This window comes from Apteryx rowi, unplaced genomic scaffold (assembly GCF_003343035.1).
Source record: "Apteryx rowi isolate R43461 unplaced genomic scaffold, aptRow1 scaffold_207, whole genome shotgun sequence".
In the NCBI taxonomy this organism is placed as follows: Eukaryota; Metazoa; Chordata; class Aves; order Apterygiformes; family Apterygidae; genus Apteryx; species Apteryx rowi.
The window spans coordinates 287,047-303,497 of record NW_020448386.1 but is presented as its reverse complement, the minus strand read 5'-3'; the positions used below and the strand labels follow the sequence as shown (position 1 = coordinate 303,497).

The window sequence follows — 16,451 nt, the reverse complement described above, 5'->3', positions numbered from 1 at the left end:
AGCACTTCAAATCAAGCAATTCACTAAAAATTTCTGAAAGGGTGTCTTGTTTGGTTACCACCAGTGAGAGAGCATCTTGCATATGATCAAAGCACGAATGAGGGGATCTGCAAAAAAGTAATGGTGCATTTTTTTAATGAGAAAATACTAAAGAACTTTGTTATGCTACAGTGTTTGTCACTGAAAACAGCGCAAAGATGTCCTTATGGTCACATTTCCAGTCCCAAACATTATTTTAGGGTAGATTTTAGTCAAGGAGCTGGTTGAGTAGTTGTTGCAGTTTTATTAATACAAAAAATGAAACTCCTAGCTTTGAATTTACTGGTTACAAAGTCTTTCCCATAATAAACAATGAAAGTTACCAAATCAAGGGCTTTCTGAAAAATCTAAGAGATGATTGATTTCTCAGTCAAAGCAATGAACCAATTTTGCCAACAGAGGCATGGAAAAAGGAACATTTTATTGCCTTGAGAAGTAAGACTTGGAGAAAGGAACAAATGCATAAGAATCCATGGAAATGTTCATGTTCAGGCAATACTTAGATATTACATTTTCAAACCCAAAAACAAAGGACCTCAAACATCAATGCACACACACACAAAGAGAGAGAGAGAGAGAGAGAGAGAGAGAGAGAGAGAGAAAGATAGAAAACATGATAAATGAGTATTTGTTTTTTTCTGAGATAGTCTACTTACTCAGGTATTTTCTAAGTGCTGCCTGTTGGGTGTCAAATATCACTGTAGCATACACACTAAGTTTTACTGATAATCAATTGGTAGATTAATATTATGCCTGTTGCATAAAAGAGTAACCCTATAAAACAACAAGATTTAGTAAGCTGATCAAGATCAAACAAAGCCTCAGGAGAAGAGTTTGGAATAAAATTCACCACCTGTTCCTTACTTTATTTCCTGGAATGGATGTCTGTACATGTAGACTATTAAGCAGTGTAAATACAGAACTGAGTAGCATTATCATCTGTGCTAACAGCAAACCTAGTACATTTTTCTGGATAAAGGCTATGAAGCATGTGATGAGATTTATTGATAACAACTATAACCTGAAGTTAATTCATGGAACAGATTAGTGGSCATAAGACTGACAGATAATGCTTTCCCCCATAGAAAATAACAAACATGAATTTGATGGTAAGCATTCATATGCTTTGCATGTATATTTGCAAGCCACAAATGCAGCAATATAGTACGTTATCAATTGCCACCAGACAGTTAACAATGCTATATTATCTTTTTGTGAAAATAAAAATTACTCTAAGATTATAACAGCAAATGTGGGTTTGCAACAAAACAGCAGAGACCACGTAGGCTTACATATTGCCAGTAAAAGTGGTTGTGTCATTGATTTTAGTTCCCCAGTCACAGAACAAAAATTCGCAAGCAGCATTAATTTTGCTAATATCATAGAGCTGCTAAAGCATCTTCAGCAGGACTGCACTAAGCTACTTGAGTCAATAATTTGAGAGTACAATAGATTCTACAAAAACATATAACAGCGATTAGATAACACTGTTTAATGAGATCAGTTGCTAAAGAGGCCTTTCTTCTAGTCTAGTAACCACAGATGATCCTGTAACAATATTGCCTCTCCCTTTTTAGATCATTATCAATCCCTATTTTCTTTACAAATGGCTCATCCCATTAATGTTTAAGAAACACATTTCACAGTTTTGTCATTCACATTTAAGTTTGTTTTTCTGGCAGGTTTTGAGTTATGACAATTGTAAAAAGGCAGGGAACCACTAAAGGCAGAGAAATGTGGAGCTGCATAAACTTTTTCAGCAGCTTTTGCAACAAATCAGTGAATTAAAAAAAAGACCAGAAAATTAATGTAATGAAATCAGTGTATATCAGCTGGCTCTGAGTAGTTTTAGAAATAACATGTATCAATCCATCTAACTTTATACCTGCAAAGTAATACCCTAACTCCAAGAGCAGTTACTAAACTAATGTGACAGATTACATTCCAATTATGAGCAACATTCTGGACCATTTCAGAATAAAGAGATTTTAGTCATTGGAGGACCAGTTAGGACAATCTTGCTGTGCTGCATTTTGCACTGAACTTGTGACCAAATTAAACCAATTTTTTGAATTTAGCATCTGCCTTTCCATACACAAAAAAAAATTGTGACATTCTTTCACCAGTTGGTAAATCTGGATTCCATATCAATCTTTTCTTAATGACCACTCTTTACTGAACTGAAATTGTTTTGATCATGGTTATTCAAGGTTAGATGGAAGATGGTCTTTGAAAAGCTTCAGTGAGTTAAATACATTTGTTCTTTTTTTAATAACTTCCTCCTAATCGAATGCATTCCAATTACATATTTAATATGCACAATAAAAAGCTAGCGTATGTTTGCAGCTTTAGAAGACAGAAAGTTTATTACAGTGTTATGGGCTTAATGTTTCTTTTGGTGTATAGAAACATGAAAGAACTTAAATAGAATTCCAAAGTAGGTAAACAGTTTTCGCAAAGAGACCTTCTGATATTCAGATCCTCAATACATTATATTTTAGTAAGGATATTTGGAAATGAGCCAAATAAAAGTTATTATTTTTTGCTTTTAAAATGTATGGGGTTTTGTCAAAACTGTTCAAAAATTGTCTTAAAAGCTCTCAGTGCTTTTGAGAGAGAAAAAGGAGAGATAATCCTTTAATTGACATAAACTGTGAAAAAGGCAATGGCTTTTATTTTTGTTATAGTAGATTAATATTCGTAGCACATTTACAGAATTTAAGAGATGATATGCTACATGGAGAGAAAGGAGACGTAACACACAAAGGCATCCATCCAAGGTCTGTTTAAATCAATGAGGGTCCTTCCACTGACTATTTAGTAGAATTTAGATGTCCTTAAGACATTAAAGAGAATATTAACTAGTAAGGAACCAGTGTGGTTTCGGTTTAAGTGACAGTTTTGCTGCTGAGTTTAGGGAAAATTAGATCAGGACAATYTTCTGTGAAGATCACACTTCAAGGGTTCAGTCTTGACCTTGAAGAGCAATCTGCAACACTGGAATCATACTCAAGATGGGTGAAATGGTCAGTAGTATTGGCCTGCTCCCAAAGAGAAAACAAAGCAGCAATGTTAGACTGCCTTGCAGATCGCAAAATGTTATCTGAAGAGATTTTCTTTAAAGAAATGCAACAAAATAGATCTTTATCTATGTCTTTCCATTTTTTCACTGAGAATTTCCCCTGCAGTCAGGAGCCATGTACTCAGTAGGACGGCTCTGTTTGAGTAACAATGCAGAATTTTTACCACTTAGGAACTTCCATTTTTGGCCTAGGGCAAAGGAGGAGAGGGTCCAGCTTGCAAACATCTGGCTGTTTGACCGGTGAGAGACGCATTTGTTTCTTAGGTAACTGCTTGACGACAAATTGAAGTAAATACTATCATCAAATGGCACCCGCTTGACAACCCTCTGGGCCAGGTTAGGGATCAAATGGATTTGATGACTTGAACCAGTGTGCCATTCTACAGTGTTATGCCAAAGTCAGTCAGGTTGGTTGGTAGGTTTTATGGTTAAAAACTGCACTGCTGCTTCCAATTTTTGAGCTTCTCTTCTGAAATGTAATAACTGGAGTCTTGCGTCCTATTGATATGTGCCTCCCATAAAGGAGGGACTAAATAATTTGCCATTAGGAATGATCACTTCTAAAGTTGACAGATGGATACCCCAGACCCTGAAGTTTGGGGGAATAGAGCAGTAGTTTAGCTTAGGTTCATATTTAAATTTTAAATCTACCTCAGGAAGCTATCGCAAAAGAAATCAGGAATGGCAGAAGTACTCATTAAGATTCTAAACAGAAACTAAAAAGGCCAAATATTCTGCTAAAGTATTGAAAGAAATGAATTTTTAATATGGACAAAAATGACCTTAAAAATGTTTATTCATAATTTAATGGATGATTGGGAAATGGTGACAAAAGAATTTTCTCGTACTCACTAGGTGACATGTGAAGTAATGGCAAAAGGATTATCTCAGGCATACCAGACTGAAAATGCCTTCTGTAAAAGTTAAAATGAATCTGACAGTCAGAAAAACTGAGGTCTATGCATTTTCTCTGCAAAGAAGAAAAATCAACATTTAGGTTGCATTTGCCCTTCTCAAAAAACTTTCTAAAAAGTAAAGGTCATTTATGATGGTTTAAATTTAAATTTACATTAAAAAAAACTTTCAGATTTATTTTTACTTAAATTTCCTCCTTATAAAGTAAAATGAATTCCTATCATAAGTATAGAGGTTTTTGGCCTATAGTATAAGAAACAAGCAGGCATTTGTCATAAAAGATGTCTGCATGTCAAATAAATGTAAGAAAATACTTCTTCTAACTCTGCAGTTCAGCATATAACTTTATCTTTATTGAAACTCAGAAGTCTAGGTGGATAAGGAATTGAAAGAGATTTTTGCCAATCAATGAGTGGGCTTAAAAAGTTAGGAACAGTGAAATCACACCTTCTGGGGCACAAACCAATACTAGAGGATCAAAAAAACAGTCACTAGGTAGATTAGGTAATATACATCTGATGCTGTTTGTCCCTTCATTTTAGCATCAGCCTGAGGCAGGATGGATAGAAGCAGGATCCGAGTTAGAGCAATTATGTGGATGGTTCAGTGGCCTCTGCTTTCAACAAATCCATATGGCTGTTGCTCATATCAGTTAATTTTCTGTAACCACCTTTTTGATTTTAAACTCCCAGTCTGCATTCACCAAAAGCACAGTAAGGTGCCAGTTGCACCACAACATAGTTTCACACTTTCACTGGCAGAGGATTCAGTCTTTGGAGTCACTGAAATAAAGCCCATGCCTCACTATAAATGCCTGCAGCGTAATGAGGACTTGCCTTTGCTTTGCAGCCTCAGCTCTCCATAAGCGCAGAGCCAAGGGAATAAATATTAGCCTCCTGGCAGCTCTCCTATGTGCTAAAACTTTGACAGCTCTTGATTCCTAATCAAGATTATGCACTTCACCTTCTGGCCAGTGGGATCAGGTACCGTGCGGGGTTTTATCAACTTCCAAGTAATTGGACAGCTTACTCCTAAGGATACAGTACACATATAGAAGCTCAAAGGTACATTGCACTCTTGCCAAATATGAATATTGTTATGTTCTTTGTCTATTAGCGGTTAACAGTTCGCCTGGCAGCTGCAGGGAACTTTACTGATTCACTGGAGTGAATTTGTGCTCACAAGTTTTTGTTCATTTTTCAGTCTGGCTGTGCTCCACTTGCTTTCCTGTGAGTGTTTGCCCAAACTTGCTTCTGCTTCCAGAAATGTAGGGAATGGCTGTTCATCATGTGACAACCCATTCTTGCAAAGAAATCTGGGTATTAGGAATTTGTGATGAAAAAAGTTGAGTCCTTTAGTGTTTCTTATTCAATTAGAGAGGAGTCCATGTAACTATCATATGATTTTCAGCAACTGAACAACCTTATGGCAAGAAATACTGATTAGACATATTCAAAAGAGACAAAATTATATAATGTGTGTGTATATCTCATTACCTGAAATGTTACAGCACATAAGACAGAATAAGGTAAGTTCCTCCAGGCTGAGGACAAGGGTGCTTGTGTTACACATCTGATCCTTGTGTCAAAAACCCCCCTAGGGAAAGACCCTAAAATAACTCTATATGCATTAGTTCAATCAGAATTTTGATACATGGGCAGCTTTCTATAGACTATTTTATCTGATTAAGGGAGCCCTTCCTGATCTTAGAAGCTATGGGAGGGATTTTATCCTCTCACGACCCTTTTTCTGCTGTGCAACTGGAATTCAAAAAAGGTACAAGCCTTGGCACAGGCTGTTTGGGTTTCCTCGCACATCAGCAATAGAAAGAGCAAGGGAAGAGCCCAGAGAGAGGGACTGGTCAGGAAGAGACAGGTATCTGTGCTGTGTAATACTGCTATAGAAATTTTGAACACAGTTGTTAACTTTGAGCACTCACAGATGGATATCATCTCCCTTGGGAGAAATGCTGCAGAGGTAGCACAGAAGAACAAAGAACTGGAAATGTGTAAGGTTGTTTCAGAGTACTTTTAGGTCCCTTGCCCTTGTTATGCAAATTCATGAATTTGTAAAAATTAGTCTGTAAGTCTTAAGTTAGCCCTTATTGCATTCATTCATCTGAAAAATATCTGTTTTGTAGTCTTGCTTGGTTTCAGCTCCTGTATGCTTGAGCAACCAATCTCATCTATAGCCTATCTTTTGTTAATTTAAAAATCAGATACATGGGAATGTCCATTATTGCAATATTGTGGATTTCCTTTAGGGTCTGGAAGATGAAATTCAAGTACAGCTGTGACTCTGGCTACCTGCGTGGTCTTTAGCAGATCACTTAGATTTCTGCTTCAGTTTCCACATCCACAGTTTAAAGATATTTATCTTTTTAACATGGATAAGCACATTGAAATGATTAATGGGTTACTTTCCTTAACAAAGGAAAATTGTCCAGCCTGTGAATTGCAATTATTCCATGTTTCCTTGTTTCACAAAAAGCTTTTTTTTAAATCATCAAGTTAACAATTAATTAGTGCTTTTTGCTGTGAAAGTTGACTTTTTTCAGTGTTCTGTTGAGCATAGATCATATGCATTAGACACCGCTGGGTATAACCAATCTTTTTTCTTTTTGCCACCACCCTTATTTCTGCAGTATGTACGTGTGTCTTTTGACACAAAGCCTGACCTTCTTCTGCACCTGATGACCAAAGAGTGGCAGCTTGAACTCCCTAAACTTCTCATCTCTGTGCATGGGGGCCTTCAGAATTTTGAACTTCAGCCAAAACTCAAGCAAGTCTTTGGAAAAGGCCTCATTAAGGCTGCTATGACCACTGGAGCATGGATATTCACTGGAGGAGTAAACACAGGTAACAGCAATTTTGAAAGGAAAGCATAGTGGCATCTCAGAAATTTCATTGTTTTAACAGAAAATATTTAGAACTGATCTGATTAAGAATGTTAGGTGTTTTATTTTATTAGTGCTGGTTGTACCAAGTGCAAACAAGAAAATGCCAAGTTCATTCCAGTCTGGCAGCTGCCAGAAAATGAAAAGTTTGCTAAAGCACACCAAGGAGCTGTGAATAAAGCCTCCTGTGAGGCAAATATATTAGTATATTGCCAGTGAGGACTTCGTCAGATCAGCAGTTAGCTACATGGAGGGTTTGGTGACCAGAACCTCAAAGAAGCAAAACTCTTGTTACATAAAACAGGAAGTATTTTCATACAGAAAAGACCTTTTATTTCCTCTTATAAGACCATCTGAAGTGTGAAAAAAAAAAGGTTCTGTTTTGTGACTATAGGGAAAAACTTCATTGTGCATAAGAATCACTTTTTCCTTTGTTGCAGACAGCTTGACCTAATTTTTTTTATATTATCCTTGGAGCAACAGAGATAACATTGCCATTTGTATGCAAAGTTGAGAACATCTGTAACATACCGTATGGGTATGGCCTTCTAAGGACCCAGGAAAGCAGCTGGCCCAGCTCTGCTGGAAAACTGCATGTGGATTCCAGGAATGAGCTGAGAAACAGAGTTTCCCCAGATGAAAAATGTTGAGCAATGGCTTGTCTGTCACCCTTCCCAAAGGAGGCAGAAAGAAGGAGAGAGTCAAGGGAAAATCAGAGAGTTCTGTGAAAGATAAATGAGTAAAGTTTTGAGCCAGTAGATGTACATGTAATTTCTTACGTCAGTCTCATTTGCTGCATTAACAAAACTACAATTTATTGCTTTAGTAATACAGCATAGTGTATCGTCTTACTAACTATGGAAAATATTGTAATCACTCTATCTTGTATTAATTTTAGTGCACTGTGGATCAGCTTCTGCATATTTGGATATGTATGCTTGTCTTGGGTTTTTTTAGTTTCCAGAGCACATTGAATTTAAAACAGTATACAGTTTTTTCACAGCAGAAATACGAATAACAAAGAAGAGGCGTAACTTCTGGAGTGTTAGATAGATGAATATAGATAGATGCATATGTATTTATTATCCCCATCACTCTGCAGAATAAAGAAAATTAGGTTAAATGTTGACCTGTGTACTGTGGTCATAGTGATTGTGTTAGTTGCTCAGATACTATTGTGGTGACAACTTGGAAAGATAGCTAAAAATTCTGTTAAAAAAATTAGAAGACAGTAGACCTTATAAACTCATCGCAGTGGCTTACCACAGGAACACTGTATATGAAACTACAGAAATTTTGTGAACGAGGACTGAATATAACATCTTCATTTGGCAAATACAAGACCATTTTATATCATTTTCCAAAGCATCATAATTGTGAATGCCCAGACAATACAAACTAACATAATTACTGTTGAAAGGAATTTCTTTTTCCTGCAATCAGATGTGACCATAGTCAAAGAAATGGAGTTCAAATAACAGTCTCTGTGTGTTATTTTAAAACCATATAATTTCAGAGGCAGTTCTGCATTATCAGTTGCATCTCATTGCTGCTTTTAAATTGTGGAGCAAAGTAGCTGAGTGCTCTAGGCCTAGGTTTTAAAATTGTAGGTGACAACTGTGTGTTTTATCTCTGTATGAAATTGTATAAATTGAGAACTTCTACATACAGTCAGTTCTGATGATAATGAATTTATACAGCAGGTTTCTCTCAAGGAAAAGTATAGCAGAGAAATCCTGAAATGCTGCTGTTGGACTGTGAATTAGTGATGCGAAAAGGATGGCACATACATGACCATGACTATTTAATGACTTAAGTTGTTTTGAATATTCATGCAATCCTGTAGGATGATTATCCTAAATAATAGACGTTTCTGCAGTCTGGCCAGAGTTTCTGCTCTGAATCCAGAGCAGACTCATAGTTTAATTCATAGCTAATAGCAGGTACAGTTGGGAGAGGGGGGGCAGGTTGTCATTCTGAAATTCGTGGAATCTGAACAGGAAGTAAACAGAGAAACTGAGTAAGAGATAACATCAACAGCAAATTCATAAGCATGCTTCCATGCAGCCATATTGCAAAAAATAGTTATTGATCCACATCGTAAAAATGATTTTTTGAAGGGGAAGGAGGAATGATCCAGGTGTGAGCAATTCTTTTGCCAGGCTGCCACAGTCTTCCTCCCCACGCGTTCTTTGCACAGGAATACCACTGAGGTGCTCACAAAGCTGCTCTAAAGCATACACAAGCAGCATCAGCAGAAAACACAGGAAAGAGCTGGGGAGCAGTCATTGTCTCTGTACTAATTTCTGTTTTCTCACTGATCCCTGGGGGGATTCCAATACCCTGCTGGAAGCTATCTCAGGTGACTGAGTATTTGGAAAGAATGGTAGAATGGTTTACCACAGAGGATCATAGTGATGCTTTCATGACTTTTCCATCCGTTATTCGGACACAAGAGAACATTTATATGCAAGCCACGCTTTTTTTTTTCCACTTCATTCCTTTGTTTCTTGCTATGCTTGGGAAGGACATACGTACCATGTGTCTGCTTGCATGCATGTATGTTTGTGAACACAAGTACAAAAAAACAAGTTACAGTCAGCTGTCAACATTTCCATTTTTATTTCTGGAGCTGTGTAATTTTTTATTGTGACTTTATCTAATAATTTTGTAGATTATATAAATTGGACTACCAAGCCCACGAAGGTATCAGTGTTGTGGACCCAGTTCAGTAATACCTATAGTAATACTCTAACAGTAATCAATAAGAAAATACTTTATAGCTTTACTTAGTTGTAAGCATATGCATAGGTGTTTTCTGAAAAGGGATTCTATCCTGAACCAAGACCATAATGAACAAAAGTGTCATAATTTGAATTTTATACTTTATGCTGTTTCTTTTCCAGGAGTCATTAGGCATGTTGGAGATGCACTGAAGGATCATGCCTCAAAATCTCGCGGGAAGATCTGCACTATCGGTATAGCACCCTGGGGGATTGTGGAAAATCAAGAGGATCTGATTGGCAAAGATGTAAGCCCTATGCAGACATAGATCACCTCCAATATATATAAGTCTTATGGTTGTTTCTCCTTTACTTTCCACCCCTTACTAACAATTTCTCACAGAATTAATGTTTGCAGCAAAAAAATTCAATAGATACATTGGGTTTCCATTATTCTTGATAATAGTTTTGAGATAGCGACAGGAAAATTCCTATGCTGTGCAGGTCAAAAGATAAGGATTTGCAGTAGCTTCTAGTATACATTCATTTTTTTCTTTAAAAATAAATTATAAAAATATTTCATTAAATGTTACTCTTAAAATATATATTGAACTTGCATAATTAGATCTCTGTGAGCTCTGAAAAGTGCCTAAGAAAACACTGTTTGCAAGGCTTGAAGTCTGATTTATTTTGCAACAGTATTGTGATGCATTGGTTAATTTCATATTTACAGATGGTCCCCCTTATATTCCATCCTATCCCTTTTTATTACTGCAGTTGGGAGGAGTCTTATAAATGTATTGGACACAAGGCCAGACCTCAAAGAATCATTGTTTCAGTCATCTTTTAAGGGGCAGAGTCAATGTTTCTTAAACTCCTTCGTATCATTCTTCTCTTTTAAACCTATACTGTTCTTCAGGAAAATTAATGGCCCTGACTTTAAATAGAAGAATGCTTTGCTTATACTAGTTATAAATTATCTGAAACATTCCTGAGCCTTTTTTCCCTCATTTCTGGTTCTTTCCCAAGCATTCTGCCTGAGAACCTGTGATTAGTCTTGAATGGAGAAGAGATGTAGTCTTCATTCTGCATAATGAACATTTTCTTATCTAAATTACTCTGAGTCATCTTTCTCAGTATATTTGTCCATTAGCAATCTGGAGGGGGGAAGAGGATTCAATTTTCAGTCAAGTCAAAAGGAATTATGAGTGGGAAGAAAGAGATCCAAATGGGATTCATGGCAATTTACTGTTAAAGTATAACCATTAGGGCAATTCCAATTAGCGCAGTTTTATGCTAATACCACCAATGCTGGTATAATAGGACTACCAATACTTATGGCGCAGCAGGACAAGGCTCTGCAAGAGTAATTCAGAGTCAGTTATGAACATTTCTGGGATGCAATCCCAAAGCTGAGTGGCAGAAATTAATAATCACAAAGATAAACTGCTTCTGATTATATAAGTGTAAGACTAATGTAGACACTGATTTCAAATCAGCAATCTTGCCTGAAGATGCATGGAGTTCTGGAAACATTGCAAGAAGCCAGAAGGCAAGAGAGGTCATTAAATTAGGCCTGAGTTAATTCATTTTGGAACATTATGCTTCCTCCCTTTGTTATTTCCACCTACCAGTAAGCTACCTGCCTCTTTTCCCAGCTAGGCACCACCTGCTAATGGGACTCCACTGCCCTCCTTTATAGAAAGGACTGAAGAAAAAAGTTGTTTTCCTTGCTGTTTCAGCCATCTGAAACCAACCCCCTGATTTCCAGTTTCTATAGATGTTTTCCGCTAAATATCCTTCCAGTCTTTGATCATCTGAGAGAACAGGACAAGCATTTAAAAAATAATAATAAAAAAGTTGGCCAAAGTCTTCTGTTAATGCAGCCACAATGATGTCATTAGGTTTACTATCACAGGGTCACCAGTAGGGACAAAATTGGCTCCCAAATGTTTCTGCAATAGACAAAATTGAAACTTTTCCTCTAAGCCTCCTGGCCCTAACTGTTTACATGACCTGGTCAATCAGTGACATGACACAATGCTGAAGCATTTCTGCTTTTAGACATCTCTAATGCACCTGTAACAATACTGATACTGATACTGAATTTCATCTTCATCTTGATCGCCAAGTCAGGCTTTTTATCTCCCGCTCAACCGTGGGGGAGCTTGCGGGCCAGATAGGGGCAGGCGAGCCCTTGGCTGCCTGCTGTGCGCTGTGACACAGCCACAGCATCACCAAGGTCGGTGTGAAGCCCTCGGCTGCCAAGCAAAGAGGCAGGTTGCCCTCGGAGCTGGTGCCTCTGTTGCCCAGGCTCCTGTTTGGGGCTTCCTCCTCCACACCCGAAGCAGGGCCAGACCTGGTGAAAGGCCTTATGAAAGCTGTCTTTAACTCTTGGTAGTCCACTGAATTATCTGTGAGCTCTTTTACCCTAGTATTTCCCCCAAATCCCTTACAAATGTGTTGAGCAGAACATGCAGAACAGACTCAGCTCGAGGTAGGTCACTTCTGCTGCTAATCTACTTATTAACATCCAGTCACTGCAAAAATTAACCTTTCTTTCTTACCCTTTTCTCTCCCTTCCCCCTAATTTTCCTTAGCTATTAATCCCTAAAATGACTTTCCCTCCTATCCATGTGTGCAGTTTCTTTAGAAGCATTTGGTGAGGAAGCCTTTTGAAAGCTTTTTGAAAATCAAAGGATACTATATTGACTGGCTCATTAGAGGTGAATGCTGTGAAATGAACCAAGAAGGGGAAATATAAATAGTACCATAAGCATGTAAAATGAATCATCGTTAAGCAAGTAACAAAGGGCACAAAGGATTATGGAGGGGTTGGGGGGAAATAAGCCAACCAATAGCAAAAGGCTTGTTGAACTCCAGCATCARTGTGGCTTTATGCCTATGTGAACTACGTCTAGTTAAATTATGATCAAAACCAAACCCTCGCTGCTTAGAGCAGCATCAGATACAGAAAATTTGCTTGGTCATGGGAAATTTACAGGAAGGGAGGAGTTATCTGTATTGCCCATGCACCCATGCGTGCTGTCTCCCTCTGCCTGGTGGACATCAGATTTGCTCAGCAAAGTTGTGCCACAGTTAATGCTCCAGTCCGTGTTTGGCTTTTATGTTTTCTGAAGTCATGGCTGAGTTTTATTGTGTTTACCAACCCATTCAAATGGGTCAGCTCTCAGGAAGCCCAAGGGGTTTTCTCAGAGCCATAAAGGGAAGTGGCCAAGTTAAGCCAACTATTACTATTGTAAACGATTTGTTTTGGGGTTGCTTAAAGGTCACAGATGAGATTAGTTTTACAGCAGTACTGCAAAAGCAAAAAGTAGTGCTCATCTTGATATGCTCAGCATCTAATTTAAAAACAAAGCACAGAGGGGAATGGAAGTCAGTTGCCTTATTCCCAATTCTCTAATAGAAAATATGAGAAAGGAAGGTGGCTTGCTCAGCTTCATAGAAAGCTTCCATCATGAGCATATTTCTTGTTAAGTACAAAGCCACTGTTTCTTTTAAAAGAGTGCGCCTTGCAAACCTTTGTAGCACACTTACCGTTAATATCGTTGGATTTCCTTTCAGAGTCTGTTCAGTCCTTACTTGGGTTTAATTCCTATTCGCCTCACTGTGCGTCCAGGCACAGTGCCTGGATTAATAAAAGGACAATGATATTAGTACTTTCCTTTTCCTCTGCAAGATCTTTCGAATAAGTCACATTTTATTCCAAAGGAGCTAGTGTTTGAGAGTCAGATCAAAACATGTTTCTATTGTGTGACTTAGCAAACAAAAGGACATCTCCAGCATACTATGGTATGCTGTTGTTTAGAGATTTCTTGGATTTTGTTTGTCTCACTTAGACTGCTCTTGTAGCCATGTGTGATAGTGTGTTTCTCTCCCCACATTACTTCATTGATCACTGACTTACACTCAACAACAACTATGTTGGCAAAAATGAAGCTCAGCAGAAATTTTGTAGAAAGTAGAACAATTATTGTTTTTAACAAAGGCTTTACCCAACTAAGAGAAAGCAAAAGTGGTTGAGTTTTATGATTTAGTTCAGTAGAACACAGAAACCTCAGTATAAACCTGTCCTGTAGACTTGTGGCACAAACAGTTAAAGTGCTATTAGAAAGAAAACCACTTTCTCACAGAAAATTGTGGAATATATATTACAAACATAGATATAAATACACATATGTATCAACCGCTTTCATGCACCCTGTGTTCCAGAACAAATTATATTTTTGACTCCCTAGAAATCGAATGCTGAAAACAGGATCACAGCCAAGTGCAGTTGTTCTTTATGGACTTTACTAATAACAAGTGCCTGCTTTCTTATATTGTTCAGAACATTCAGAAAAATACTTTGAATAGAACTTGAGCAATGAATATGCTGCTACTTGAAACCTACTCTCATATGCAGCTGAAATGGCAAAATAGAGGAGCAAAAGTTGTCCATTTTAGTATAAAACCTAAATTTGCACTGGATTAAACATAAGTTTAGATTTTTTTGTTATAAAATAAAACCTGGCTTTCCCACTCTGTGTCTATATAATGCTTCTGATTTATTAAAGACTGCAATTTCACAGTAACCAGTCTGATATCCGTGCAGTTGCTGAATTTTTTTAACTATAACTGGAGAAAAGGCATGTCATCAGTAGAGTTTTCTCTAGGATGTTCAGAGAGTACTCACAGTAGAACTCTGCAGTCCTACTGTAATTGCTTAGTTATGCATATATTCATTGTTTTCAGTAATGATTTGGATGATGGAACAGGAAAAGTTGCATGCGCTTTGGAGGGCAGGGTCATAAATCTAGAGAGTCTTATTAACCAGAGCAATTGTTTGAAGTCAGCCTATCATGGAATAAGTGCTACTGTGAACTCCTCAAAATTACTGGGGCAATAACTGACTAATCAACTGCTTCAGGAAAGACATCCCACCATATTGTAGTGGTTCGCCAAATAATTATTAACAGCTGATGACTTAATAACATGATGCCTTTGCAGAAGGATGAGTGTTATGTTGGGACTTAGCAGGACTGATATATGACAGAGGGAATCATTAATTTCCATGGCATTTGGCATGGGTGAGGCCTGCTCCAAGGTCCTGTGTCTAGTTTTAAGAGGAATCAAGTATAGTTCATAACTAACTAGATCAGATAAGAGATGTAGAAACGTGACTAATGAGGAAAGCTTAGAGAGTTAGGTTTGTTTGCTATACATCACTGCTGAACTAACTGAGAAAGACTTATTTTCACCAACACACAAAGTCCTACCCTCTCCCTTYTCCGTGATCTCATCTGTAAATCCTTCATTGCAAAGGACTTCAACAGAATATTGCTCTGTCACTAGCAAGTCACCTTCATTTCCAGAATGCCACCTTGATATTACCAAAGGTTATCTAAACCAGGAAAACTATTTAAGAGTTAATCTCTCCTTACTCCTCACATATATGAAGAAAGTCATATAACTGTCAAGCTTGATAGGTATGTAGCCCGATCTCACCACTTTAAACCATACCCTTTAAAACACATCCCAGTGAGTCTTGTCATAAAGCCCACCATTCATGTTGGTTGCTCTTATATTCTGTATTTGTTTGTCAGACAACATGTGCATCAGGCTAAGGACCATCAAGATGAGCAGCATACTTTCTTTTTATTGTTTCATCTTAATTGTCATGTTARCTTGTGGTGTGAGATCACTTCCTCCTGTCCCTCATACATCTTTGGTTTTACAGTGAGAGAAAGATTATATTTTTCTCTAACTACTTTCTGCAGGTTTCAGAATAACAGTAAAGCCTACAAATCTCAGGCACCTAATCTTTAAGAGTATACTACTTTATAATGCCATGGAATTTTTTGTTACCAATTTTGACTTAATTTTGGTAGATATTTAACAATTATTTTCAAGAAGTATATTATACTTTGAGATTAAATTGAATTGCTGGGAAAAAAAGAGGAATTAACCGTAGCTGGTTAGTTCCCAGTTTCATTCCAGTATAGTTTTTATCTAGTGTCAAAATATCAGAGCCCACTAAGATGCCTCGTCCTAGTCAGGAAATAATTATTCTAGGAAAAGATGCAAGGAAGAGAGATTCAGCCTGTCTCCTTGCAAACCTCCATGTGGACAGCATGCCTGAGACCAAGGTGGAGCCAGGCATATGTGCAGCATATACAGAGGTGTTGGAAAGTGATGCTTCCAGGAACCTCTAAATATTGCCAAGAATGACCCTATTCCCTGGTGTACCGCAGAACTGTGAGGCTACAAAGAAGGCATAAGCTGAACAACGGCTGCTGGGTTTCCAAGAAGCAAATCACACATCTCACTTTTATTTTTTACCAGTGAGCTGAACACATGAAGTTTGGCCAAAGTGCTGTGGCTTCCCCCCGAATGCTTGGATTCGTGGGCTGGATCACATGGCACGTGCATGGGTAGGGAGCTATTGCCAGATGTGTTGGCAGGCCTGGTACAGGGCAGCGTCAGAGCTGGAGCCTCTCTCATGGTTCCTGGGCCGGTTCCCGGTTGCTGTCAGTGCTGCACCTTGTCCTCTGCTCTGGGAGCTTCAGCATCCAGAGCTACTGCCCAGCCTGGTTGGAAACGGAGCTCAGAGCTGGCCGAATGGAAATCCCCAGGAGTTGACAGCCCTGGCCCCTACTGTGCATGTAGCACTGGGCAAATGGACCATTATGGTTTTTGACCTCTCTCTTCACCCAAGAGCTCAAGGTCTTGGGTGTTACTCATATGGTTCATTTCTCTTCTCTCACCTAATTACATTTCCTAATTTACATCTCTC

General features: G+C 38.0%; 1 protein-coding gene across 1 annotated transcript in view; it reads left to right on the top strand.

Moving 5' to 3' along the window:
- Positions 1-16,451, top strand: part of TRPM3 (transient receptor potential cation channel subfamily M member 3) — a 279,898-nt gene that overhangs the window by 141,193 nt on the left and 122,254 nt on the right. The window contains exons 4-5 of the mRNA XM_026064041.1: positions 6,681-6,894; positions 9,839-9,963. Of these exons, the coding sequence (XP_025919826.1) occupies positions 6,681-6,894; positions 9,839-9,963 (339 nt within the window). The remainder of the gene's footprint in view (positions 1-6,680; positions 6,895-9,838; positions 9,964-16,451) is intronic.